At 47.7% G+C, this 27,308-nt stretch overlaps 1 protein-coding gene across 4 annotated transcripts in view; it reads right to left on the reverse strand.

Annotated features, from left to right (window-relative positions):
- ITGA3 (integrin subunit alpha 3) overlaps nucleotides 1–27,308 on the reverse strand; it is a 93,423-nt gene that overhangs the window by 12,477 nt on the left and 53,638 nt on the right. For all 4 annotated transcript variants that reach the window (XR_013227133.1, XR_013227132.1, XM_077315928.1 and 1 more), the window contains 16 exons: nucleotides 27,090–27,283; nucleotides 23,619–23,707; nucleotides 22,612–22,745; nucleotides 20,959–21,045; nucleotides 19,209–19,276; nucleotides 18,126–18,262; nucleotides 16,232–16,378; nucleotides 13,698–13,795; nucleotides 12,075–12,240; nucleotides 10,880–10,948; nucleotides 9,039–9,118; nucleotides 7,853–7,930; nucleotides 7,202–7,304; nucleotides 4,138–4,314; nucleotides 2,674–2,784; nucleotides 1,843–1,956 (listed from right to left, as the gene is read on the reverse strand). Coding sequence is in view for 2 of the 4 variants with exons in the window: in XM_077315928.1 (XP_077172043.1) it covers nucleotides 1,843–1,956; nucleotides 2,674–2,784; nucleotides 4,138–4,314; nucleotides 7,202–7,304; nucleotides 7,853–7,930; nucleotides 9,039–9,118; nucleotides 10,880–10,948; nucleotides 12,075–12,240; nucleotides 13,698–13,795; nucleotides 16,232–16,378; nucleotides 18,126–18,262; nucleotides 19,209–19,276; nucleotides 20,959–21,045; nucleotides 22,612–22,745; nucleotides 23,619–23,707; nucleotides 27,090–27,283 (1,852 nt within the window). In the remaining 2 variants the exon portion in view is untranslated. The remainder of the gene's footprint in view (nucleotides 1–1,842; nucleotides 1,957–2,673; nucleotides 2,785–4,137; nucleotides 4,315–7,201; nucleotides 7,305–7,852; nucleotides 7,931–9,038; nucleotides 9,119–10,879; nucleotides 10,949–12,074; nucleotides 12,241–13,697; nucleotides 13,796–16,231; nucleotides 16,379–18,125; nucleotides 18,263–19,208; nucleotides 19,277–20,958; nucleotides 21,046–22,611; nucleotides 22,746–23,618; nucleotides 23,708–27,089; nucleotides 27,284–27,308) is intronic.

Consider the following 27,308-nt stretch of genomic DNA (forward strand, 5'->3'; position numbering starts at 1 on the left):
CAGGATGCTGTTTCTGCTGGCTGCAGAGGAAAGGACACGCAGTAATGGGTTTAAACTTCAAGTACAACGATATAGGCTAGATATCAGGAAAAGGTTTTTCACAGTCAGAGTAGTTCAGCAGTGGAATAGGCTGCCTAAGGAGGTGGTGAGCTCCCCCTCTCTGGCAGTCTTCAAGCAAAGGTTGGATACACACTTTTCTTGGATGCTTTAGGATGCTTAGGGCTAATCCTGTGTTGAACTGGGGGTTGGACTAGATGGCCTGTATGGCCCCTTCCAACTCTATGATTCTATGATTCTAATCAAGATCAGTTTCTGGTGAGGCCAAGCACCTAGGCAGCTCAAGGCACATTCAAACTGCAGTACAAGGGTATACATTTCTGTGCAGCTTTGTGCCATACTTCATTTCTGGCAACAGCTACAGCTGCTCAAAATTACGTGCAGGAATTTGAGCTGGAACAGCATTCACATAACCCCGCTGCATTCACAGCATTCACATAAGCTGGAACAGCATGCCATAACCCTCCGCTCCCCATTTATCCTGGCTGACTAACTCCACACTATGAAAAAAGAAAACACCTGGTTCTACCTTTTGCTGGGCTGTTTCCTGTCCCAAACTTTGGAGTTTTGTATCAGGTCTGCAGCACCTTACAAAGTTTTCTTCCTTGAGCAACGGATATTTATCATCAAGGAAGATTTCCAGAGTACGGGAGCTCATTGTTGATGGTTTGAGCGATGCTAATTTCAATCTAGCTGCGGTTCAGTGGAGCAGATGTATGGAAGCTGCAGTTCACTTATCAGTAAGAACGTGCCTCCTTTCAGGATATTATTAGCACTCCGTGGAACGTCTGTGTGTATTTCATATCAGTCTTTTTCTGTCTCCCTTAGGAGTAAGTCTAACAACAACAATGGCATTTTGATAATGGTTTCAGGGGTTTGCCATGTTGCATGCCCATTAGCCCATTCCAATCCCTACGACAGCCTTGCAAGGTAGGTCAGTATTCTTATTGTAGTGTTGCAGATGGGTAGGGCACAGTTGGAGTCTGAGAAGAAAGGGCCCTAAGGCTGTCCAGTGAATTTGTGGCAGAGGAGAGATACAAACAAGGGGGCGGCACCCCAACTATGAAAATAAAAAATATATTTCTGTATGTATATTAATATGTATGTATGTATGTATGTATGTATGTATGTATGTATGTATAGAGCCTCTTGTGGTGCAGAGTGGCAAGGCAGCAGACATGCAGTCTGAAGCTCTGCCCATGAGGCTGGGAGTTCAATCCCAGCAGCCGGCTCCAGGTTGACTCAGCCTTCCATCCTTCCGAGGTCAGTAAAATGAGGACCCAGCTTGCTTGCTGGGGGGTAAACGGTAATGACTGGGGAAGGGAATGGCAAACCACCCTGTATTGAGTCTGCCATGAAAACGCTAGAGGGCGTCATCCCAAGGATTAGACATGACCTGGTGCTTGCACAGGGGATACCTTTACCTTTACCTTTTATATGTATGTATGTGTGTGTGTATATATAAAATTTCATATTCATTGTTTTGTGGTACATCCATTTTGGCCTTGACCCGAATGGACCAAGCTAGCCCAATCTCATCAGTTCTTGGAAGCTAAGCAGGGTTAGCCCTGGTTAGTACTCAGTTAGTTCTTGTGAGGCCAAGGACTTGGGTTAGTACTTGAATGGGAGACCACCAAGGAAAACCTGGAGGGGGGAGGGATGGTCATAAGTGGACTGCAACTTGCCAGTGGTTTCTGTCACCACATCAAATTTGACACAGACTTTCTGCCAGCTAAGAGTCCTCTGCAGAACCAAGGCCCCTGGGAGAAGAAAACTGGTGCTCACCTCGATGAATGTGCTGTTCCAGACGCGTGCTCGGACAACCACATTTGCCGAGGACCGGATGTCTTGCAGGGGGCACTCAAACCAGATACAGTGAGACGTGCCTTTGGAGCAGCTCTGAGAACAAAGGGAGGCTAATTAAGTAACTTTGGAAAAAGGGCACACGATGAATCATTAGTGACTGACTTGATTGATTGAATCATTAGTGGGGGGTTTTGGTACGTACAAGTTGATGCATTTTTGTGCTACAGAACTCAAAAGGGCACAGGGAAAGACAAGCCTTCACTAAAATATAACCATTCAATGGCAGCAAAGATAGAGCTCCCAGCTCTGTCTCTCTCTACTACATCCCTCCTCGCCGCTCCAAAACAGCACAAAGGAGGTAAGGCAGACATGAGCCTTCATAGTTGTTGCTTTTCTCTCCTACCTGGTCCCTTGGAAGGAAGGAAGGAAGGAAGGAAGGAAGGAAGGAAGGAAGGAAGGAAGGAAGGAAGGAAGGAAGGAAGGAAGGAAGGAAGGAAGGAAGGAAGGAAGGAAGGAAGGAAGGAAGGAAGGAAGAAGAGAAACAAAGGTTTCTTAGACCCCCCCAAATATGGGTGCCATAATGGGGATTGTTGTGGCAAGAGATCTCATTGTTTCTGTCAGGCAACCAGGCTCTGAGCCCTGCTATGATGAAAGCCACCAGCATGATGTGTGCCGATATTCATTTCAAGCATTTCTACCCTGATTTTCTCCTCTCGACAGACACAAAGGGGCGACAAAGATTAAAATCCTAAACTTGCTGAGAAAAGGCCTGGTGAGCTGAAGAAGAATGCTGTAAGCTGCTGGACTCACCAGTGACATTTCTGATTTGGCTTTCTTTGAAGCTGCCAAAGTGATAGGAAATTCACTGTTGGGGACGGTCTCCAGCTCTCGCTTCCGACGTGCCCGGCTGCTGTCAAGTAGCTGGAAAGATAGAAGGAACTGGTTATCTTTCCCCTTCGTGGTCTCCACCCGCCCCAGCCAAGTGAATGTGGCAGAAGCCACAGTGGTTTTCGCAGGGTGGCTAAAAGTGGAAAGCACTTGTATGTGCTTGCACAGCATTCACAGGAAACGCAGCAGCTGTGACTGGGGCAGTGAGGGCTCTTTGGGGAGGCACTCGCCTGGGACTACGATGGCCGCAGAATAGTCAAGTAAGACGGAAGGCGCAGTCCCTTCAGAAGCAGGATTGGGTAAGGATGACTTAGAAAAAACAAAACAAAGTTTGCATCCAGTGTCACCCTGAAGACCAATGTAGTTTTATTCTGGGTGTAAGCTTTCATGCACATGCACTGTTCTTCAGACAGAGGTCACCAACCATTGCATATCGGCAAAGGGTAGGAGAAGGTGTTGCCAGGAAGAGCTAATTAGAGTCAAGTTGCATAAGGAACTGAGCCATAAATATGGCTAAGAAAGCTTATGCCCAGAAAAAGACTTTGTTGGTCTTAAAGGAGCCACTGGACTCCAACTTTGTTCCGCAGCTTCAGAGCAACACGGTGACCCACTTGAATCTAAAAGAAAGCGGAAAATATATCTGTCTTTCCAGATATACCAAAATGGTCTGAAGTCTGTTTTATATGGGAGTCATAAAGGGCCCGTGTGCATAAAGGGCCATCCAGGCATTACTGACTTATGGCAACCCAGCAAGGGGCTTTCAAGGCAAGAAAGAAGCAGAAATAGTTTGCAATTGCTTTCTTCTGCAAAGTCTTTCTTGGTGGTCCCCCATCCAAGTACTGACCCTGCTCACTTCCAAGATCTGAGATCCAGGGATTCCCAACATGGGGTCCATGGCTCCCAAGGGGTCTGTGAGAGCTCTGGAGGGGGCCTGCAGCCTTCCCCCTCCTTCCTTAATGGACTTGTCCACAAGCTAGGGAACTGGCCACCTCCGCCTGGACAGCTCGATGGTGAGCCATAGATGCAAAAATCAAAGTGAATGAGTCGGTTGTGGTGTGGTATGGGGTGTCCAGGCGGTCTTCTCAGTTCTTGCCCTTTCTGGCCAAATACGGCGGAGCTGCCACAGTAGTAGTAAAGAGGGGGAAGGGAGTGAAAGGAGGGGGGAGAGTGTGAGTGATATCACTTCCAGTGACATGCCACTTCTGTGTGGCCAGGTGACATCAATTCAAGGGGTCCTCAAAGCCTGAATGTTGATTTCAGGGGCTCCTCCTTGGTCAGAAGGCTGAAAAAGGGCTGGGCCATCCCATGCTGCCTTTTCTTAGGTGACACGGAACACTTTTAACCAAGACATAAAACCAGGACGTCAGAGGTAGACCGGAGACTCACTGTGAGGTTGAGGTAGTTGATAACTTGCCCAGGAGGCTCACAACGCCTGTTCCCGTTCCCTTTCACTAGGATCTCTGTAGGGTATAGCAGCCATTTGCCATTACTGGCTTCATAAGGCCATTCAAAGCCTAAAGTGATCGTTCCCAAGGAACCCAGAGATTCTCCCTTTGTGGTCACCTGGAAGACAAAGGCTGGGTTATGATGATGAATTACAATTATTATTATCAACGTCATGGGCACTCAATGAAGTGAGTGAGCTTAGAACAGGTAAAAGGAAGTACTTTATCCCAAGAGTAATAAACACATGGAATTCACTGCTGCAGGAACTGGTGGTGGCTGCAAGAGGGGACTGGGTAAACTTATTGAACAGAAGTCCACCAGATGGCTCTTAGCCCCAAGATATAGATGGAACATTCTGTGTGGGGCAGTCATGCTCTGGGGGGCAACAGTGGGAGGGCTTCTGGAGTTATGGCCCCACTGGTTCACCTCCTGATGGCACCTGGGTTTTGGCCACTGTGTGACACAGAGTGTTGGACTGGATGGGCCTTTGGTCTGATCCAACATGGCTTCCCTTATGCTCTTATTTATAGCCTGCCTTTTTCACTGAGACACACAACAAATCACAATATACACAGAACAATTCAATCGGCCCAAGCCCCGCAATGGAGGAAGTTTTATTCCTTGCTCTTTTTGCCCCAGCTGCCAAGAAAAACCCGATCTAAGTAAGTGTCCAAATATCAGGCCAGCAAAATGTTACTATTTTCTATAGCCAGGCAGACGAATTTCTGAAGGACCATTCTTATTAAATGAATTTTAATTGTTACAAAAATGTAACTTTTAATAGCTATGCCAGCAATCCAGTTCTATTGTTTTGTTTACTTATTGTTACTTTACGTTTGTGCTTGCTTGCAGTGACTATTGGCCTAGGCAATAAAACCAAACTGAATGGACAATGCAATCGAGCAGGAAAGATCTCCACTAAAGAAGACAATGCAGGTGAAAGCTGAAGGCTCTTTCTCAGCATCAAATCAGTGCCTAAACCACCTCAGTCCAGTGTAGGAGAATGGAGAGGAGGCTATAAAACATGTTTGGTGTGGAGTTGGGAAATATTTACTGTAGGGTAGGGTAGAGTTGGGTACTGTAGGGTTGGGTAGAGTGATGGAAACTGAGAAGCAGCAGGGGTCACAGAATCCTTAACAGGTAATTCGCTCTTCACTCTGTGGGTGCAAATAGATTGGTGATCCCTGGCCCATGAGAAGTTTGCCTGGCCCCCTGCCCCGTGGAATGAGATCCTGAAAGAGCTGAGGGCCCTGCTGGACCTAACTCAGTTCTGCAGAGAGCTCTTACACCAGATGTTTGGTACAGCTCATCTCAAGATTACAGAAGCCCCTGAAGAAAACAGATGTTTTGGAGGATGGATTCCATGGTAGTGTACCCCACTTAGACCCCTGTCCTCCCCCCCAGGCTCCATCTCCAAATTTCCACGAGTTTCCCAAGTTGGATGTGGCAAACCTACCCCCCTTCCCATCCCCCCATCTGTGGACTTGGGGGACCTGACTTCATTTTCTTAAAAGGATGACCGCCTTAGAAGAAGGACAGCTATCCTGGGTGGAAATGTTACATTCTCTGTTATTCTTTTTTAACAAATCCCATCCTTGGCTCCCCAAGACGATGGGAGAGGAGAGGAACATTTAGATATTAATAATTAAACTACAAACAGCAGTACAATCAGAGCCAATTTAAACAAACAAGAGTAAGGCCAAAGTGCAAGGGGGGAGGGGAGGCTAGACAAGACTTATCAGCAAGGATTCTAATGAAATGCCTCCTGTCAGAAACCAAGGAAGGCCTGGAACAGCTGGTTACAGAGGTCAATGAAGCAAGCAAGAAATTTGGCCTTCTCTTAAACACTAAAAAGACAAAAATAATGACCACTGCCCAAAACAGACAAGTCACAAAAACAATTGATGGAGAAGAGATTGAATGCGTTCAAGAATTCATTTTTCTTGGATCCCAAATTGATGTGAGTGGTGATTGCAGTATGGAAATAGAATGTCGAATTGCTCTGGGTCGCTCAGCAACGACGAGCTTGAACCGAGCATGGAAAAGCAGGGACATCAGCCCGACTCCCAAATGGAGATTAGTTTGATCTAGCATATTTCCAGAAGCCACTTATGGCTGTGAAAGTTGGATGATGAAAAAATCAGAGAAGAGAAGAATCGATTCATTTGAACTCTCTGGTGCTGGAGAAGGCTTCTGTGGGTTCCGTGGACAACAAAAGTCACAAACAAGAAAATACTACAGCGCACAAGTCTAATATATCATTGGCAGGCAGAATCATGAAACTCTGGCTTGCTTACTTTGGCCATATCATGAGATCCAACTCGGTGGAGAAAGCAATTATGCTAGGATGGGTCAGTGGAAAAAGGAAACTAGGCTGACAAAGAACATGGTGGTTAGACACGATCAAGATGGACACCGGCTAAAAGAAGCGGTGCAAGATCGGAAATCGTGGCAACAGTTGAGCCACAGGATCACCAAGAGTTGGACTCGACTGAATGGCTAACATCATCACATCACAAGGCGCTATGATTTCCTGCAGCTCTTAATTGAAGAGGTGGAACTTTTAACTAACTGAAGAAGTTACAGCTTTTACTAGGAACTGAGGCCACTAATTGGAAGGAGAAAGGCACCTTTTACATAACATTTGGCACAGAGAAAAATGCACAAGCAAGTCATCCTAGTAAAGAATCCGCCACCTTTGCTACCCAAATTCGGTGTGGGTGAAGCCATTTTAATCCTCGCTCAAAGAGAATGGCACCATGTGCTCCAGATTCCTTTCAGTACAAGTGATCATCCTGGAGTTCAGATAAGGCAAAGAAAACCACAAGCTTGCTTGCTTCCTTTCTTACATTTTTATAAGATGTATTTCTTACATTTATATATCAGATGGGAACAGCCTTCTGCTCTCAAAGTAGGTCCTTCCTGGAAGTCCTTGAGTTGTATTCATCGGTATGCATTTGAGCTTTTTTTTATGCCATTAAAATTAATCTGTATCTGTATCTACCTGGAAGTCAAGTTCAATAGGGCTGCCCACGTCCTCCTCAGTCTTCATGGCCGACTCGCCCATAACCGTCCCACTAAAATACGACTGGAGCCATCGATTGACTCTGCCACAGAAAAAAATAATACATGTCTCCAGGGTTCACCTGATGCTGGACCTGATGTTTTGTTTTTTAAAGCCGGGTGGCAGATGGTCCACCTCATGCTCAGTCAAACAAGTCTTGGGAAGAGAATTAAACCTAAATGATGCAAATATACCCATTCCCCGCAATTCATGTTGCACATAAGTATGGGATTTTCTAGGTGACCTAACAGCTTTCATTCTCCATCCTCTCAGTGGTCCCCACTGTCTCCTGAAGTAGCCAGGAACACCTGAAGCTGTTTGATTCTGAATCAGACCTTTGGCCTACTCAGACTAGCAGTGGCTCTCCAGGGTCTCGGGTGGAAGTCTTTCGTATCACCCACCATGTGCTCTTTTAACTTGAGATGTAAAGCAGAGGCTCTTCCCCCGAACCACAGCCCCTCCCCAAACAACACTGGGGAACCCCTTTAGTCCCTTCTGCCTCTCATCTTCCATGGCGATAAGAAGATGGTCAACATAACCCCCCAATTTTAACAACAAACAAAGACGCAAAAGTCTTCAGTCGATACGTACATTGTCAAAGTTGCTTCAACTGTGTAGTCCACCATCAAGACCGCCCACACTGGTGTCAGATTTTCTTGGGAGCTTATCCTGACAGAGAAAACATTCAAGTTGGGGGTTTTGCCTTCCTGTATGGGTTCTTTAGTTATTTTGCTAGCACTGAAACCACAGTAGGGCTGTCCCTGTGTCACCAGGATAATGCAAGAATATCTGGGCCATATGGGAGAGTGCACCCAGCAGATCTCCCCTACACTAGGATTAGTCATGAGGCTACCTTACACCTGTCCATCAAGATCAGTGTTGCCAATTCTGATGGGCAGCAGCTGTCTGTGGTCTCTGGCAGAGTCTTTCACATCTCCCGCTACCTGCTTCTTTCCACTGGAGATGCTGGGGATTGAACCTGGGACCTGCTGCAGGCCAAGCAGATGTGTTTCTACTACTCATAGTTCCAGCCCTATCAGAATGAGCAAGTGCAGCTGACTTTTACTGAGACAGACCATTGGTCTATTGAGGTCACCTTTGTCTGACTGGCGGCAATTCTCTAGTCCTGACTTTTTAAACTGGGGATGCCAGGGATTGAACTTGGGACCTCCCGCATACCAAGCAAATGCCATGACCTGTCTTTCTCCTATCTCAGGGCAAGCAGAGGAGCAGGGAAGACTTGCACACCAGTCACAGAATCATAGAGCTGGAAGGGACCACCACAGTCATCTAGTCCAACCCCCAGAACGATGCAGGAACTCACAACTATCTGCCCATCCACAATGACCCACATTTCATGCCCACTTGATCCCTCCACCAAAAATCTTGAGAATCCAGCCTGGCTTGAAGGGAATTTGCCTCCCATCCCACAGTGGCAATCAGCAATTCCCTGGGTATGCAAGGAAGGGCCACAAGAGACAAAGACTGGCACATCCCTTCCTGCCCACCCACTCACAATCTGCCTAAGCTCATAAAATCAGCATTTCTGTCAGATGACTCCCTAGCCTCACTCAGTCCCATCTCTAGCCCTGATCAGCAATGGCATTTTTTGTTCTTACAGAAAAAGAGATAAAACATAACCCAGCCAACCCTGATATTGCTAGGGGGTCTCAGAAGCCAAGTCTTGAGTCCCCATGCTGGTAAGCTACTAGATGGGCTCCCTGATGGTCTTCCCCATTTTCAGCCTAAGCCAGCTATTGAGGACAGCAAGACTCACGTGGTCCGATTCACCTGTATGACGACCTCCTGGGTGTTCAGCGTAATTCCAATAACTTCAAACGTGATAATCAGCTCTGCCTGGAAGAAAGGTGACATTGCACAACCTTCTTGCACAGCATGTACTGCTGCATGTGGCAGATGCAAGCCAAATACTGATCACATCAGGGGTCCCACTCTGCTCGGTTGGTACGTATTACTAGGGTTGTGCGCGGCGGCATCCGAATTGGCCGTTCCAAACCAACGTAGCCAGTGCCACGCCATGGGGGGGGGGGGTGGAGTGCGGGCACCAGTGCATAACTCAGCGCTCCCCCCCCCCGCACAGTGTGGTGCTGGCTGTGTCGGTCTGGAACGGCCAATTTGGGCACCTCATTCAATCTCATCTCTAGCCCTAATCAGCAATGGCATTTTTTTGCTCTTACAGAAGAAGAGATAAAACCTTATGTATCACAGAACGGGTGGCTGAGAATAGGACTCAAATCAATGGTTTGTTGCAATGTATCTCTGGGCTCACTTCCCTTCTATAAATCAGAAAGGATGCACACCACTGAAAGTTCCATTCATCTAGAACAGCTTCTTTCAGCCATTTGACCATGGAAGTACCGCTGAAATATTTGTGGGGCTCTGAGGTACCAGAAAGTGATGTCACATCTCCCAGCCACACACACCAAGAAGTGAGAGCAGCCTCAGTGGCAAAGGCTTAAATGATTGGGGCCCACCCGCCTAGGCCCATAATTAATACTTTGGGACGGGGGGGGGGGGGGCAATCTGCCCAAATAAGGGCAGAATATATTTTTTAAAATTAAAACTTTTTCTTTCCTCTTTGCTCGGCATGAGAACCAGCAGGCACAAAGTGAGAGGGCTCTCCCCAGCTGCCATTTTGAAACCCCCATGCCGGGGCCTTTGCGGGGCCTTTGGGGTACCATATGGTACTGTGGTACCGTGGCTGGAAACCCTGATCTAAAAAATGTGTTCATATACAGGTTGTTAAGGAGTGTTTGGTTTTACAAGCAGGGCTGCACAAGATAGTCATTTTGATTTCATATTGAAAACAGTGCCTTCAAGAACAGTGCCTTTGTTTCTCCAAAAAATACCTGAATTTTTAACTGACGAAGGTGCTGCTGTCAGGGGTGGCATGCCCAGCCTGCTCAGAGCAGGGCCTCCTGAATAGCTGCACTAATTCTCATCAGCCTTGCAGATGGGCACTTTTAATGGAGGAAAATATTCCCATCATTTGTGCCTCTCCATCCTCCTATTCTCAAGCTCATGCGGCTCCTTAGAGCAGGGGTAGTCAACCTGTGGTCCTCCAGATGTTCATGGACTACAATTCCCATGAGCCCCTGCCAGCTATTTTCTCCAGGGGAACTGATGTCTTCAGCCTGGAGATGAGCTATAATTCCGCAGAATCCCCAGGTTCTGCTCGGGGACTGGCATCCCTCCTTGGGCCATTCACATGCTCTCAGCCTGAACTACCTCATAGGGTCATTGTGAGGATAAAACAGAGGAGAGGAGAATGCCAAAAGCCACTTTGGGTCCCCGTTGGGGAGAAAGACAGGATATAAATACACAAATAAAGCTGTAATTACTTTCACTATCTGGCTATAAGATGCTATTGAAGAATATTAACTGCCTGTGATCTGGGGCATTTGTAAGAATGTATGTTGGCCGGGGCAAGAGTGTTACTCCTCCGTGGAACTCCTGGGATCAAGGAACAGCTGGTAAAAGCTCCAGTGATCCAACGGGTCAAAGCCCCAGGTCACCCAAGCATCAGGAGCTCATGCTTTCTCTGAACTCAATTGCCTTGGCCCTTCAAAAGTGCTTGAGCTCTGCAAAACTACTCACCCGCTGGTTCTTCTTGAAGGGGTTGCCCAGTTCACACACGACGGTCTCCTCAAACCTGCAGGCCCCACTCTGAAGACAGTAAAGAGCCCCTTTCAGTCGGGTTGGCCACCCGCTCATTTCATGTAAAGCCCGATATACGCTTTTATAGAAAGAGAAGTGCTACGGTATAGTCGAGAGGTCGCTGGACTTTGGCTGGCACTGAGGGGAAAGGCTTCTGCCCCCGTTCCCTGCATGTTTCACTCCCAATCCAGAGTGTGCCACGTGCACCTGGAAAGTCCACTGCAAGCAAGGACATCTGACTGGCAGTACCCAGGGCAGTCCCACAGGGGACCCATGGACTTTACAATGAATGAATCAACCCATAGTGCTACCTGAGCAAGGCCAAAGAACTGTAACTATGGGAAAGAGCCGGAAGGGCATTAGAAGGATCCAGTGGGCATGAGAAAGGAGCAGCCATTTGGGGGGTTTGGCAGAGCTGTGGCTCAGTGGTAAAGCGCATGCTTTGTATGCAGAAGATTCTGAGTTCATATTGAGGAATCCACGGCTCTGTACTTGATTGAAGATCCCAAGTCAAACCTACCAAACTGAATTGGAGTACTGGCCCATCATGGTTAGACCTGGCTACTCAGACTGGCAGTGACTCTCCGGTGACTTCGGCAGAGGTCCTTCCTATTGTCTTTTATCCAAGGCTGAAGCTGAAGATGTTGGGGTCTGAACCTGGGACCTTCCATGGATGCTCTCCCACTGAGCCACATCCCTTCTTCTAAACTAATGAATACCTGAGTCTGCCTTCCACTGCATCATACCATGGGCCTATCTAGTGCTTGTACCCTTCTGCCCAGCAGCTCCTGGTGCCTACCTGTGCTGTTGCTACAGCGGCTGCTCAGACACACCAGCTCATGGTCTATTGGGTGGCACAATGGATTAGGAATTGCTTCTTGCTTGGCACCAAAATCTCCCGGTGCAGGGAGCTCATTCCAGCAGGACTGGAGGCAATGATTCTGGGGCCCCATTGTGGACTTTTGCTGAGGACCCTAGAATCACTGCTCCATCACTGTGCAAATCACGAAAAACCATTCCCCCATCCCGCCTGTAAACTTCTTGGCTTCTGTCAAAGCACTGGCTCGGGAGCTAAGTGGATATCTTATGTCTCTCCCAGCTTAGAAGTTCCTATAGAAGAGGAGGTTTCTCTCACCGGCCGGACAGAGGAAGGCAGCAATGAAGAAGGAACTGTGATGTTGAGCAGGGCCTCGTGAGCGTCCTCCCCGTTGGTGGCTGTTGATGGGAAATTGGTGACGGTGACATTCAAGTGCAGTTTCTTGACTTCCCGGCTGTATTGCAGCACCTGAGTGCCATGCCGCCTGTCACGGAGGAGGTGATAGAGTCGGGTTACAGCCAGGAAAAGAGAGGGTCTTCCTAACCAACTGCCAGGTCACCATGCATTGGTTCCCTTGGTATAGCATCTGCAAGGTGATGGGCTAAAGGGGGGGGGTCCTCTGACACAGCTGTCTTCTTGCATTTCAGGATCAGGGCTTACTTGATCTCCTCCTTGAGCTCCTCCAGGGGACCCAGTTTTTAATTTTTGTAAGAAACACGTGTCTTTCTTTGGCTGTGTTCAGATGTCACACAAAGTGATACTGCACATAAGCCCAGCTTCTTGCTGGGCTCACCCATGCACCTCACTTCTTGCCTCCTCCTTCCTTTCTTATATCCATGATGGAAAACAGACTACAATTACCCTTGGCAGATGAATGCAGACACTCCGATTCACTAGTTAGACCCCAACTTTACAAAAATATGTACCCTGGAATTCTAAACTATAGTTTAATTCAGGCTCAGCATTCTAGTATGCAAGGGGTATGGGACCAAGGGCTGCATCCAGACTAAACAGGCAATTTCCATTACTTCTCACTATAGACCCCCCCCCCCCCAAATGTCATTCCTCAGGGGCTCCATCCCCAACGAACATCATTTTGTGCAGATCAAAGGGATGCAGTGGAAGGGAGGAGGTAGGAAAGTTCTATTCTGCCAATGGAATATTTAGCCTGGATCCAATCTTAACAGTGTGATTCTAAACAGAATTATACCCTTCTAAGCTTAAATATCTAATAGACCTAGGAGGATATAAGTCAGTTTAGGATTGCACTCTAACCCATGTTGTCTGTATTTGTACATTGTGGGTAACCAGAACTCACTTTCAACCAGATTTATGTTATGTATTAATTCGTTCCATATATTCCCCATGTTGTATGTAAACCACCCTGAGCCATATGGAAGGGCACTATAGAAATCAAATCAATCAATCAATAAAAATTTTCCACAGGAAAGAAGGAGGTAGAAGCAAAGTGTATATGACACCCTTTCTTCCTTTTTCTATCAGTGGTAAAGGTGGCTGGAACCCATCCATGACTGTTGAAGACAGAGATGGTTTGCAATTGCACCAATAACGGGCATGAGATGGCTCACAAATGAAAGTTCATGATGAATTTTGGCCAATTCATGGTTCACTTTTGGCAGGGAGCAGAAAACAGGGGTCATAAACCAATATAGATTGGTTCAGTTTGCAAACTAGCCTCCTAGTTCATGCTTTGGTTTGTGATTTGGCCATGAACCATGAACCAAAACAAGCTGCAAAAATACCGTTCGTGCCCATCCCTACCCAAAGGTTCCCTATCAACCTTGCCCCCCAATGAACACATACATATGCAGAAGATTTCCACCCATTACCATCTTTTCACATATCTTGGGATTCTGCTCCAGCATTTCCAAAACCTGGTGAAAACCCCGGACAGCTGTGTCCCTTGCCAGTGACTCTCACCTGGGCAGCATTTGGTTCTGCTCATTCACAAAGGCAGCCTGAACCTGCAGGTTGCTGTTGCAGAGATTGTCAACCCCACATTCTTTCCGGAACTGAATCTGAAAGAGAAGAATCTATTTTATCAGGGGCCCCAGAACTGTTTGCAAAGTGAAGCACCAACGCACAAGGCTTGCAATGTAAAAGCACAACATAATGTCACCATGATAACAAAAAAACAACCAAGTCGAGAACATCTGTGAGCAAACCTACACACGCAATCCAACCCCCCTGAAATTAATGGGCAAGGAAAGGAGTAGGCCTTATCCAGATAGCCCAGGCTAGCCCAGTCTCGTCAAAAGCTAAGCAGGGTCAGCCCTGGCCAGTACTTGGATGGGAGACCACCAAGGAAGTCATGACTTGCTAGGCAGAGGCAGGCAAGGGCAAACCACCTCTGAGCATCTCTGGCCTTAAAAACCTTCAGGCTTGCCGAATATCAGCTGGGAGTTGTTGGCTCTTTTCTCCAACCACAGAACATGCTGTTGGTTGGTAGGAGCAGAATAGCAACCAGGCCACCTCTTGCTCAGCGCCCTGAATAGCCCTGCCTAGCCTGAGCTTGTCAGAGCTTGGAGGACAAGCAGGGTCCTCCAAGTCTGGCTAGGACTAGATGGGAGGCCAGGGCTGCAACACAGAGGCAGGCCATGGCCAACTCACCCCTGATGGGGCCACCATAAGTCAACTGCAACTTGACAGCCCTTAATGATTATTATTAATCTCTCCCTGACTGCATGTATAAATAAATAAATACACTGTGCTTCAGTGAAGCAGCTCGATAAATCTGGCTGTGTCACTTGAGAGTTTTGCTATCATCCAGTAAAGCAGAGATGCATGCAGGAGCCACCACGTGACGTCTGCACCGATCAATCTTTGCCCATCAAAAAAAGGGCTCTGGCAATGCTTGGAAAAGGACATTCATTCTGGTATACAATTTATCTTGAACCGTAGAACAGGGATTCCCAACCAGGGGTTCATGGGAGTTCTGAAGGGGGTTCATGTGAATTCTAAAATGTATGGCATTGGGGTGGGGGGGGGGCTGGGCTGTCTTCTCAGCTCCCACTTGTCTTTCCAGCCTACATGAGGCAGAGCAGCCATAGTAGTAGTAAAGGTGGGGGCAGGGAGCAACAGGCGAGCTTAGGGTGTGGGTAGTGATGTCACTTCCGGGGGTGTGACAGGGGACGTGGCCATCTGACATCACTTCTGGGGGTCCTCGAAGTCTGAACAATTTTCAGGGGCTCTGCTATGGTCAAAACGTTGGAGCGAAGGTTGCCTTAAAACCACGGCAAACACTCTTTTCCAGTAGATGGTGCCAGAGTGCAGCCTGGACAATAAAACCAACCATCAAGGGATGATGGAAAACACAGGACTTCTGACAGGCCTTTTAGGTGTATGTATGAATGTTCAGATTTGTGGGATAGTGAATACATAGCCAGACACTTGCTGTCATCTGGCTGCTTTCCTGCAAGATCTGTAATCATTTGGCTGAGCTCTAAGACGTCAGGGAATATTCACAGCTAACTTTAACAGATGAGAAGAAAAGCTACCAGCAATAGAATGCTGGTGAATAGCACAAAACCTGTAAGCAAAATGAAAGGGCAGCGCAATGCCAAGGGAGAGCATTTTTGTACATAACCTCAGGTCATAAATTGCTGTATGCCAGCATGGGCAAAACCGCTATTCTACCAGAGGGAGTATGGCAACAGAAGGCACAGAAATGCACGGGTACAGAGTGACTGATTAAATTTGTGGTACAGTAGCTGCATTGTGGCTAAAAATAAAATGGTACAACAACAAAGTGGGATTCACATTAGAAAATTACCAACACAATAGAGAAAAACTCTGAAACAGGACAATTTTAAATGCAATAAACCTACTTGCCAGTTTGTTTATTGCAATTTAAATTGTCCTTTTTCAGATGCAGTTTTTCTCTATTGCATTCAAAATAAAATGGGGCATGTACTTATTTTGGAGGACTTTAGTGTACCAAAGTCAGTTTTGCCTACTGAGACTTGCAGCAGCTCTCCAGGGTCTTAGGTAGACGTCTTCCCATCTTTATAACTTTAGCTGCCAGGGAATCAAGATGGAACTTTCTGCATGTCAGGCAGATAGATGCCCAGCCACTGAACACAGCCCAACCCCTGGTGCTGGGGTTCATGCCTACTGACTCGACTACCATCCATGGCTTGGAGGTTGGGCAGGGCCTTGGTGCAGAGAGAGGGAATGTGCATAGGCAGAGAAAACCTTACACCCGTACAAGCGTCTCAGTTTTTAGTCTGATCGGGAAATCTACTGACCTCTAAGCCAGTATCAACAAAAACTCATGGCACAATTGTGAGTGTGTGTGTGTGTGTGTGGGAGATGTAGAATGGCACAGTGTAGTAATACAAGAGCATGGTCCTGCATTAATGACCCTACGCAGAGATCAGGGTAGAAGAAGGAGACAGAAGACACAGGACATGAACATGGGGGAAAGTGTTCCTAGTTCTTTGCACACAGCCAACCTCAGCGTGTGTCTCCCGGTGCTGATCGTCATTCAGGATGGGAAACTTGTCCAGCGAGTGAAGGCCCAACCGAAAGGGCATGGGTTTTTCAGCCAGCGAGTAGTTCATGGAGAAGGCGATGGGATGCAGCTTGTCCCGGATGTCGTCCTGCAGGACAGGAGAGAGTTCATCTCAGAAAGCTCAGACCTAAACTTGGTCTTGCTCTCAGAGCCAAGAAGAGCTGTCTCTCTTCTTGCCCCTGCACTGCATAGATTTAGCCATCCTCGTGCTCTGGCCTTATAAACACCCTCGCTCTCTCCTGCTGTGTCTCTCTGAAACAGAAGGGACCATCTCATGTCGATGGACCTCTTGGCCTGGCAATTCCTACCTCATCTGAAAAAGACTCTGGAGTTGTGGGGCAAACACAGGTGTCCCTCCACCCTTCACTTTGAGATTCTATCAAATAGGAAATGCCATCCACTGAAGCACAGATCCAGGGCTGGCTCAAGGTGTTTTTGCTAAGCCCAGTCAAGTGTATCTATCCCCTCTGAGACCCATGCTACCTTCACCTGGGTCCAAGCCCTGTGGCCTTGCTAGAGGGATTCGGCTTGAACCCAGCTGGTGGTCCGAGGTCCCGGCCCAAGTCGAAGAGGCAAAACCAGTCCCCACTCGTGCTACTGACTTATTTGCTTATTATGCATTGGGAAAAGTTATGTGACCCCTCTCATGACCTGCTCCAGGCAGCTTGCAACTAAAGCAATAAAGTAGGGTTGGGGGCAAGAACAATCCAGAGGAAAAATAATGGGAGGGATCCAACCAGATCGTTTTCCTGCTAGTGAAAAAAAAAGGAGGAAGACCCATTTGAAGACCCCAAAGGGCTCTACTGGGGATCGTGGGACCTGCATAGACAACACCCATGAGGCCGAAGAAAGGATAAGCAGGGAATCTGGCTGGATCCCACTGTACATCTTTTGTTATTTCTGGAACACACAACCTGTTTGAAAACATGCTGACTCATTAGAACAGATCACTGGTCTATCTTAAGCTCTAGGAGGTCATCTCAAGAGCAGTCTAGCCTGATCTCATTGGATCTTGGAAGCTAAGCAAGGAAGAGTGACCACCAAGGAAGACCAGGGGCATGACGGAGATGCAGGCAGTAGAAGAAAAAAGGAAATCACGAGGCACAATGATATAGTAGTCTTCTCTATGTTTAGGTGAAAAGGTTATAGCATAAAGTCTAAATAGTCCAATATACTCTCACAGTAGTAGTTGTAGTATCACATTGGCAAAATGCTCATAATCGCCTGGGGATTTCAGAAAGTGCATTTTAGTGGAAGAACAACCACTGACGAAGATAGAACAGAAAGCGGGTCACTTAACCTAGGATCCCGTTTTGGTTGACTCTGTATGTTTGATCATATGTTTGACTATTTAGACCAGGGATAGTCAAACTGCGGCCCTCCAGATGTCCATGGACTACAATTCCCAGGAGCCCCCTGCCAGCATTCGCTGGCAGGGGGCTCCTGGGAATTGTAGTCCATGGACATCTGGAGGGCCGCAGTTTGACTACCCCTGATTTAGACTTTATGTTATAACCGTTTCACCTAAACATAGAGAAGACTGCTATATCATTGTGCCTCGTGATTTCCTTTTTTCTTCTGAGTCCACATTGAGGAATCCACGGAATCTATACTAAGGAATCTATACTTGATTGGGAGATGCAGGCAGTGGCAAACCGCCTCTGAACTTCCTTTGCCCTGAACATGCCATGAGGTCACCAAAAGTCAATTGTGACTTGACACCTCCGGCAGGATAATGGGAAGGGCAGGTGCTCCTATGTAGACTGGATGCCCCCCCCCCGCCCCGCTTCCTTTTCCTGTTATTAATTTTGCCACTTGCATGTCCTTCTGCTCACCCGCAGGAGGACCTTTAGTTTTGGGCACTTTCTATTCGGCATGGACAATCTTCCCGAGTAAACAGCAGAGTGCGTGCTGGCAAAGTACACCCGAGGGGGCCGGCGGTCCCGGTCAGCTTCCACAATGTAATTCAGCTCTGAAAGGATAAGGTGGGGGAAAGGCATGGAGGAAGAAGATGGGTCAGAGGCATTGTCCGGGCCCATGCGAGAAATTGAGAGATACATGCGCCATTATCACTTCCATGAGAATGTAAGAATAGTAATTCTGGATCAGACTAGTAATCCATCTGGTCCAGAATCCCTTTCCAAGCAGAGGCCATCAGAGAAACAGTTGAACAGTTCTGCAGGGCCTGCAAAAGGGAGCTCCCCCGCCAGGCATTGGGTTGAGGTCGATCTGAACCTCCACTTCCCATGGGCCCTCCTATGGCACCCACTACAATTCCACCCAACCCACTGGGCTATCAGTAAGCGTTAATTTAAGGTTCTCCATGCTTTTCTACTTAGATCCTTTCTGCCCAGCCACAGGACCTCCGTCTTTGAAGGGCTGAGCTTCAGGTAACTCTGCTTCAGCCAGCTCATCCCTGATTCCAGACAACTGGCTAAAGATTCTGGGAGTGAATCAGGGTGGCCATCCGTCAGGAGGGAACGAACGACATGGCTATTAACACAATTGATCAAGTAATATTAGCAGCACTGATCCGCCTCAGTCCAGCTGGTGGCAGAGGTCTTCCATCAGGCAACCAGTGCTGTCTCAACCCCATGGCCAGGCCGGAAGCCGGACTGGGCTGGGTCCAGGACCGAAGCTTCTTCCAGGAACGCTGTCAGTCGGCCCACGGCAGCTCTTTCCACCTCCTTCCCTAGAAACGCCGAGTGCGAGACAGGGTGGGAGTTGGCAGGCTCCCCTGGATCCAGGGATGATTTCTTCAGCAGAGGCTGAACCCCTTCCTCCTTCAGCCCCTCCGGGAATTCCCGGTGGAAAGTGAGAGCTGATTACCTCCCTTAACGTTGAGACCTAGAACTTCTTGTCCTAATAATAATAAAGAAGCACTATTAACCCAGGCAGGGTTCCAATCTCCAACTCACCAATGTTCTCTTTGTATTTGGGATCCCCGGCACTTTGGGCATAGGAGAAGCACACCTCGATATCGATGCTGTTAGTGAGGAAATGGAGAGGAGGAGGAGGAGGAGGAGGGGCAGGAGAGAAAAAAAACAGCATTCAGGCATGATTACTATTATCTCCATATCACCAAAGGAAACACTGAGGCAAATGACTCTGAGGCTGAGTATTGCCAAGAACAGAGATGGCTCAAAGACTACCACACCTATCTTGTTTGCCCTGAGCCAGGCCACTTAACGCCCCTTTTATCCCCATTCAGGATGTCCTATAGGCTTGCTTCCCTGCATGAAAAGGCAGCCAGGGAATGTGGGGTGGGGGTGTGAGGTTGAGGAGGCAGCAGCACCAATGGGGTGAAGCAGTGGGGACAGAGGCCAGGACTCCAAATCCACCCCCATGGCCTCCACCTCCCCTAATTTAGAACTCTCTCAACCAGGCCCAAACGTCTCCTTGCTTTTTCTCTCTCAAGAAGACTGCCAGAGTGTTACTGCATGTCCTCTCAGAGGGTTTTTGGTCAGACTTCTGCTGTGAGGACCCACTGGGAGCTCAGTTACCAAGCTCCAAGGGCCCAGTTCAGGTGAGGACTGTAGCACATAAGGAGAGGCTTCAGAGGCAGCCACCCTGCACTGTTTCCCCAAACTGAAACAGATCTGGGGAGCAGGTCTACCATGTTGAAGGCTGCACATGTACTCAATGGAGCCCATAAAGATTAGTCTGTCCCCTGGTGTTACCATCTTCCGCCAGTCTGTGAAGTTTCTTTTTGTTTTGTCTGGCATCTCTCCGCGATCACACCTTCCTACCCAACATTTTGAACAGTTGTTTTGTATGTATTCTAACTCTAATTTTTAATTGTTTTAATGATGCTGGTATCCATGGTTTTAGAATGTGATTTCATTGTGCATTTTTAAATTGTTAGTGGCTTTGGAGGCCTCCGTGAAGAAAGGCAGGATATAAATTTTGTCAACAAAAAAAGACATGAAGGTTTCCCCAGAAGGGCCATGTTTCATGTTGGGAAAACCTTATCCTGGGCTGTGGTCCCAATCCGAATCCAGCCCCAGTGTGCTTGGGGAAACAGTTCTGGCAGAAAGGCTGCAGTGAGGAATCCCAACAAAACCCATGAGAAAGTGCAACACGTACATGTGCCTGAGTGCAGCGTGTTTTAAATGCTGCCATGCACATATAATTGAGCTTTGTCTTTTTAGTCACATATATTCATTTATTTATTATTGGATTTTTATACAGCCTTACTCCCATTAGGGCCTGGGGTGGTTTACAATATGGATTAAACATTATTCAAATATATCCTGAACTCACTAACTATCAATTAAAATTCTGCCTAATTCTGCCCTCCCTGTCAAACCCATTATAGTATCCGCGCCTGATGTCTATGGCAGGGAACATCTGTCACGGACATGGGGAACGCGGTGGAAGGAACTTGAGCGGAGACTGTATCCCAAATCTCCTTCCCTCTCGTGTAAACCCCACCACATCTGTCTTCGCTGGGAAGAGAAGCCCATTGTTCTCCAGGCTCTTTCCAACATCCTCTGAAAGAGCTGGGAATGGGCAGCATGCTTCCCCTTCATCTTCCTTTCGGTAGGCTAAATATACACTCAGTTCCTTCAGACTGTTGCTCTCACGCCCTGCCACTCATGGGGGACGAGCAGGAGAAAACCGAGAGAACCCAGTGCGTGTGTGAGACAGGAAGAGAGAGTCCTTTACCAAGAGGCTTCATTGCATCTGGCGGGGTCCAAGGGGCTTGGGGTAACGCTGAAAGTCTTGTTGACAATGTTGATCACTGGACGGGCTCTGCAGAGAGACAGAAAGGGGGGGAGGGGGGAGTGAGGTTACCAGTCACAAAAAGAAAGGCTAGATCCAATCAGCTTTTCTGGTTGATTACCCCCTCTCCCCCAAAAAAGTTATGTTGGGGATCAGAGGACCTGCATGGGCAAAAACCACCTGGGATGCAAACTGTCATAAGAAGAAGAGTTGTTTTTTATACCCTGCTTTTCCTACAAAAAGGAAAAACTGCTTACAACCACCCACCACAGACACCCCTGTTCTCTGTGAGAACATCACTATTAGGCCCAGCCCAAGGTCACCCAGCTGCTTGCATGCGGACGAGAGGGGAATCAGGGAAATCAGTCCTCATAAACCTCTCTGCCTTTCAAAGTAGATTTTGGAGCCAAAATCTGATTGAAAAACCCTCCTTTACCTAGAAGGCTAGCCCTCATATATTGGATGGTCATGGCATGTAGACAGGCAGATGAGCACTCAGCTTATGCTCAGGGCTGCTCTCTCAGAGTGCAATGAAGGAAAAATACCAGCTGGCATCCAACGTAAAGGAATAATAATTCAGGGCCAGATTCTACCTTGGAAAAGATTACCAGGAATACCACAATCCCCTAGTAGATATTTAGCAATCATGATTTAGCTGCTGTTTTTCTAGTGGGGAAAAAGGAGGACTCACATAAATCTGTCTAGGAGATTCTCTATTCAGTCCTCAGCAAAAAAAAAAAAAAAGTGCCAATTCTATATTGCTGTATGCAGAGGAACTGATGGGGCCACAGGTATCCCTGGATATCACTGCTTTGTCTGGGAACATGGCTCTGCCCAGGTAAATGCTATAATGAACACTCAACTCCTTCAAAAACAAGCAACCACAAGGACAAGAGTTTCTTTTTTTTAAGGCACCAATGAAAGAGTGTTTTGTGGCACCTACACAGGGTCTGAGTGTCGGAAACGGATCTGAGAGACCCACATTTAAATCCACAGTTTGTCTCAGGCTGAACTTGGGTGGTTCACACTCTCTGAGTCCTCACAAGGTGAGGATGAAACGTGATGAACCTTCTTGGTTCATATTTACATATTACATATTTATACCTCGTTACTCCCCTCCCAAGGGGCTCAATTTACATCCTATTTCTTCCCCTCCTCATTTTATGCTCACAACAACAACAACCCTGTGAGGTAAGGATCGCCTTGAGAGTTGCCCAGGGTCACCCAGCAAGTTTCCCCTGCAGGGGGGGACTCAAACCTGGGTCTGCCAGATCCTAGTCTGATGCAAAATACACTACACCAGGGATAGTCAAACTGCGGCCCTCCAGATGTCCATGGACTACAATTCCCAGGAGCCCCCTGCCAGCATTCTGGCGAATGCTGGCAAGGGCTCATGGGAATTGTAGTCCATGGACATCTGGAGGGCCGCAGTTTGACTACCCCTGCACTACACCATACTGGCTCTCAAGAGATTTATTTAACAGGCTTACAAGCCAACACAAGAGCTAGCTACAGAGCCTCAGGGAGCAAAGTTGTGCATAACTCTTTCACATTTCAAACGGACCAACGGCACCGGCCCACTTTCTCCCGTCTCACCTGAGCAGCACGAGGTTTTCCGAGAGGCTTCCCACCAGGAGATCAGGGTAGGAGTTCCCGTCCACGTCCATCCCACCGCTGAAGGAATACCCAAAAGTCTTGATCCCGGGGCCGATGTCTTCCCCGCTAATGACCTGCAGCGGTGGACACAAGGTGATGGAGCTGTGATACTGCAGGGTTGCCAGATCTGCATTGGGAAATACCTGGAAATGTGGGGGATGGAGTCTGAGGAAGGTGGGGTTTGGGGGGGGGACCTCAGCGGAGTATGATGCCAAAGAGTCTACCGTCCAAAGCAGGGGTAGTCAAACTGCGGCCCTCCAGATGTCCATGGACTACAATTCCCATGAGCCCCTGCCAGCGAATGCTGGCAGGGGCTCATAGGAATTGTAGTCCATGGACATCTGGAGGGCTGCAGTTTGACTACCCCTGCTCCAAAGCATCCGTTTTCTCCAGGAGAACTGATCTTGGTCATCTGGAAATCAATTGTAACCAAAGGGGATCTCCAGGTGCCACCTGGAGTTTGGCAACGATACAGGCAACCCTAGGATGGCCGACTGGGTGGTCTATGCTGTCATGGCCTGTTGTTCTTCTATACATTAGGAGTGTCATCTGGAGATGATCAAGATGGGTAGCCGTGTTAGTCTGTCTGTAGAAAAGAGCAAGAGTTCAGTGTCACCTCAAAGACTAGCAACACTTGTGGCAGGGGAGGAGCTTCCATGAGATGCTGCCCACTTTGTCTTCACTGCCACAAGTGTTGTTAGTCTTTAAGGTGACACTGAACTCTTGCTCTTTTCCTCTGGTGATGACTTTCTTGCAGACCCCCCTAAAGGCCAGGAGGGCAGCCAGCTAACCAAACCAGGAGTGATCCAGCCTGGCTGCAGCCTGGGCCCTGCTGGGGGGGAGGGACTGGTGGCAGGACAAGGAAGGTGCTCTGCTTACTCTCCCCAGCACTTGCCACACTGATGCAGAGACTGATGCAGAGACAAACGTTAGAATGACAAGGGTACCTGCTGAGGCTCTTCAAACAGCTTCTCGCTACTGCTCTGGTAGATGTACACTTTCCCGGAGCCTTCAAATGGGGCTCCAATGGCAATATCTGTGGGCCGAAGGAAGACGAGAAAGAGCAAATGTTCACAGGGATTCATATTTGTGCCTGAGAAATGGAGTCATGAGATAAGGGGTTTCTTTTACAATATCAGAATCTTCCTTAAAAAAAAATTATCTAGACATCTCCACTGAACATAACATGAGAACATAAGAAGAGCCCTGCTGGATCACACCAAAAATTACCAAGACCTTAAGTCTGATCCAGAATTCAACTGGTAGCCAGTGTAATTTTGCTGGAGAGTGAGTCAGATGTGGGATCATCATGGTGTTCCTGTGAGGACCCCGGCTGCTGCGTTCTACACCAGCCGGAGTTTCCAGATCAAGGTTAAGGGTGGGTCTGTGTAGAGCAAATTGCAGAAGTCCAGTCTAGCGTCACTATTGCATGGATCACTGTAGCTAGGTGTACGGGGCCAAGTAGGGTGCTAGTTATATGGCTTCGTGTAGATGGAAAAACGCAAGCCGTGCTACACTCGTGACCTGCACCTCCATAGAAAGGTATAGCTAGCCAGCTATAGGAACTCCGTCTTTGAAGGGCTGACCATGCTCTGCTTGAGACATCCCATCACTGCTTCCAGACATCTGGGGGTGAATCAGGGTGGCCATTCATCAGGAGGAAGAGCTGGGTGTCATCTGCGTATTGATGGCATCCCAACCCAGACCTCCGCACCACAAAGTGCAGAGATTCCCCCAGTCCCCATGGCTAGCCGTTGATAGACTCATCCTCCATGAATCTATTTAACCCTGTTTTAAAGCTGGCAGACTGTTCCACATTTTAATCACTCTCTGGGTAAAGTAGTATTTGTTTTCTCCATCTTGAACCTACTGCCCATCTCCTTCACTGGATGCCCTCGAGTTCTAGTCTTATGGGAAAGGGGGGGAAAAGTTATTTTGTCAACTCTCTCCACTCTAGGCATAATTTTATAAACCTCTATCACAGGGGTGGGCAAACTGTGGCCCTCCAGATGTCCATGGACTACAATTCCCATGAGCCCCTGCCAGCAAATGCTGGCAGGGGCTCATGGGAATTGTAGTCCATGGACTTCTGGAGGGCCACAGTTTGCCCACCCCTGCTCTATCATGTCCCGTTAGCTCTTTTTAATTTTTTTATTTATTTATCAGCCTTTCCTCATAGGGAAGGTGCTTCAGCCCCCTAATCATCTTGGCTGCCCTCCTCTGCGCTGTTTCCAGCTCTGCAATATCCGTTTTGAGAGCAGAACTGTACATAAGATTCCAACACAGTGTTTGTCTAGGGCAGCCCTTTTCAACCTTTTGACCGTCGAGGAGCCCCTGAAATAAATTTCCAGGCTTCAAGGACCCCAAGAAGTGATGACAGCTAGCAACTCCTCCCAGCCACATCCCTGGAAGTGACATAACCCTTCCCCCTCCTTCTGTTCCCCCCCCCCCCGTCTTTACTGCTAATACAGTGGTTCCACTTCATGTAGGCCAAAAGAAGGGCAGGAACTAAGATGACAGCCTACTCACTGAACCCTCCAGGTGGAGGTGGCCAATTCCCTAACTTGTGGCCAAGTTAATTAAGGCAGGAGGGGAAAGGCCGCAGAACCCCTCTAGAGCTCCTGAGGACCCCCAAGGGGTTCCTCTAAGGGGTTCATGGACCCCTTGTTGGGAATCCAAAGTCTAGAGCAAAGATGATTTAAATGATCTTCTGCAAGCCAGACCCAAGTTTCACAAAATAAGCACAATTAAAATAATACAAGGTGTACAATGAGCAGATTGTAAACTGTTTACTTAAATCACTTTTTTCAAACATGTCAAACCGGAACTAGTTATCCATGTTTCACCATTTGTCTCTAAGCAGTGATATTATTTAAAGGCTTTCTTTTAAAATAAGGATTCAGTGCAGTTATGCAGAATATATCTTAACTTACTGAACTTTCTGTTGGATCTGTGTGTGTGTGTGTGTGTGTGTGTGTGTGCACACGCATTTGTTTGCCCTCCACTGTACTTTTTCCAGCTCTACAAGGCTGACTATGAAGGTCCCTATGGGAGGAGCTGAAATGAGTGGGGACACAAGTGGTTTTCTCTTTGATCCTGCATGTCAGGGGAAGAGGAATGTCGGGAGCTGAAGATAGTGGAGGGAAACCGCTGGCTGTATTGGTGGTGCTGGTAGGTGGGATTTGGATTCTGGGACCATGGGACTGGTTTTCTAGAAAAAGGCCTGCTGGCACAGGATGGGCTTCATTTATCCATGTTGGGGAAGACAGGAACCTGCTTAATCAGAAGAGCTTTAAACTGAAGCCACAAGGGGAAGGAGATGTCCAATGTAGAAGATTTTAATGTAGAAGAGCAAATACTGATGGCCTGCCTGGGAAGGATGGGTCAAATAGAATCAAGGGTAAGAGGCTTCAAGTGCCTATACACCAATGGCCAAACCATGGGCAATAAAAAGGAAGAGATTGAGCTTCTCATGCAGACAGAGAGATATGATTTAGTAGGCATTACAGAAACCCAGAGGAAAGCTTCCCATGATTGGATACAGTAGTGGATGGATATGAGTTGTTCAAAAGAAACAGAGAAGGTGGAAGAGGGGGTAGAGTGGTGCTGCCTGTGAGGAGAGGGCTTGCCTGTCAGGAGATCCTAGAGGAGGAGACTGACACTTTATTGGAAAGTATCTGGGTGAAGATAACAGAGGAAAAAACAAAGAATATAATGGTTGGTTCCTGCTACAGACCACCTAACCAGGGTGAAGATGTGGACACTGCTGTCCTTAAGCAGCTTGATAGAATATCTGGGCAACAGGACCTTGTATTTCGGAAGGAAAAGTCATATGCAGCACTATAGGATGGACTTGTCTTGGCAGTAGTACATGTGAATAGGATATGGGGGTCTTAGTAGAGATTCATAAGGACCATGATTGCTGTCTTTAAGTAGTTGAAAGGTTTTCACTTTGAAACGGGCAGGGAAAGGTTACTTTCGGCAGCAGAGGATAGGACCTGCAGTAATGGGTTTAAAATTACATGTAGAACGATATTGGCTAGATATCAGGAAACAATTTTCACAGTCAGAGTAGTTCAGCAGTGGAATAGGCTGCCTAAGGAGGTGGTGACCTCCCCCTCACTGGCAGTCTTCAAGCAGCAGCTGGACAGATACTCATCCTGGATGCTTTAGGCTGACCCTACATTGAGCAGGTGATTGGACTAGATGGCCTGGATGGCCCCATCCAACTCTAGCATTCTATGATTACCATAATTGTTGCTTTTAATAGCATTCCAGTTCCCCTACATGGCTGGTTTGCTGTTGCCATTGGGCAACAGTTAGGGTTAGGTTGCCCAATCCACCTCAATCTATGCAGTGCCCCATCAGACATGCCACTGTGAATATAAAAAACTCAGCTGAAAAGAAAAGCAGCCTACCTTGGAAGTCATCTTTGTCAACATCTCCAATGTGGGCCACAGACAAGCCGAAAGAAGAATTGCTAGGGCCTGTCAGGGTGCGGTTGGGGGTGTTGTGGAATGTCCCACCAAGGTTCATGTACACATAGACTGCCCCACCTTTCTCTTCTTTCCGGTCAAAGTAGTAGGGTGCTCCAACAATCAAATCCTGCCACCTACCAAAGAGAAAATGGAGAGGGG

Source organism: Paroedura picta, chromosome 16, assembly GCF_049243985.1.
Source record: "Paroedura picta isolate Pp20150507F chromosome 16, Ppicta_v3.0, whole genome shotgun sequence".
NCBI lineage: Eukaryota > Metazoa > Chordata > Lepidosauria > Squamata > Gekkonidae > Paroedura > Paroedura picta.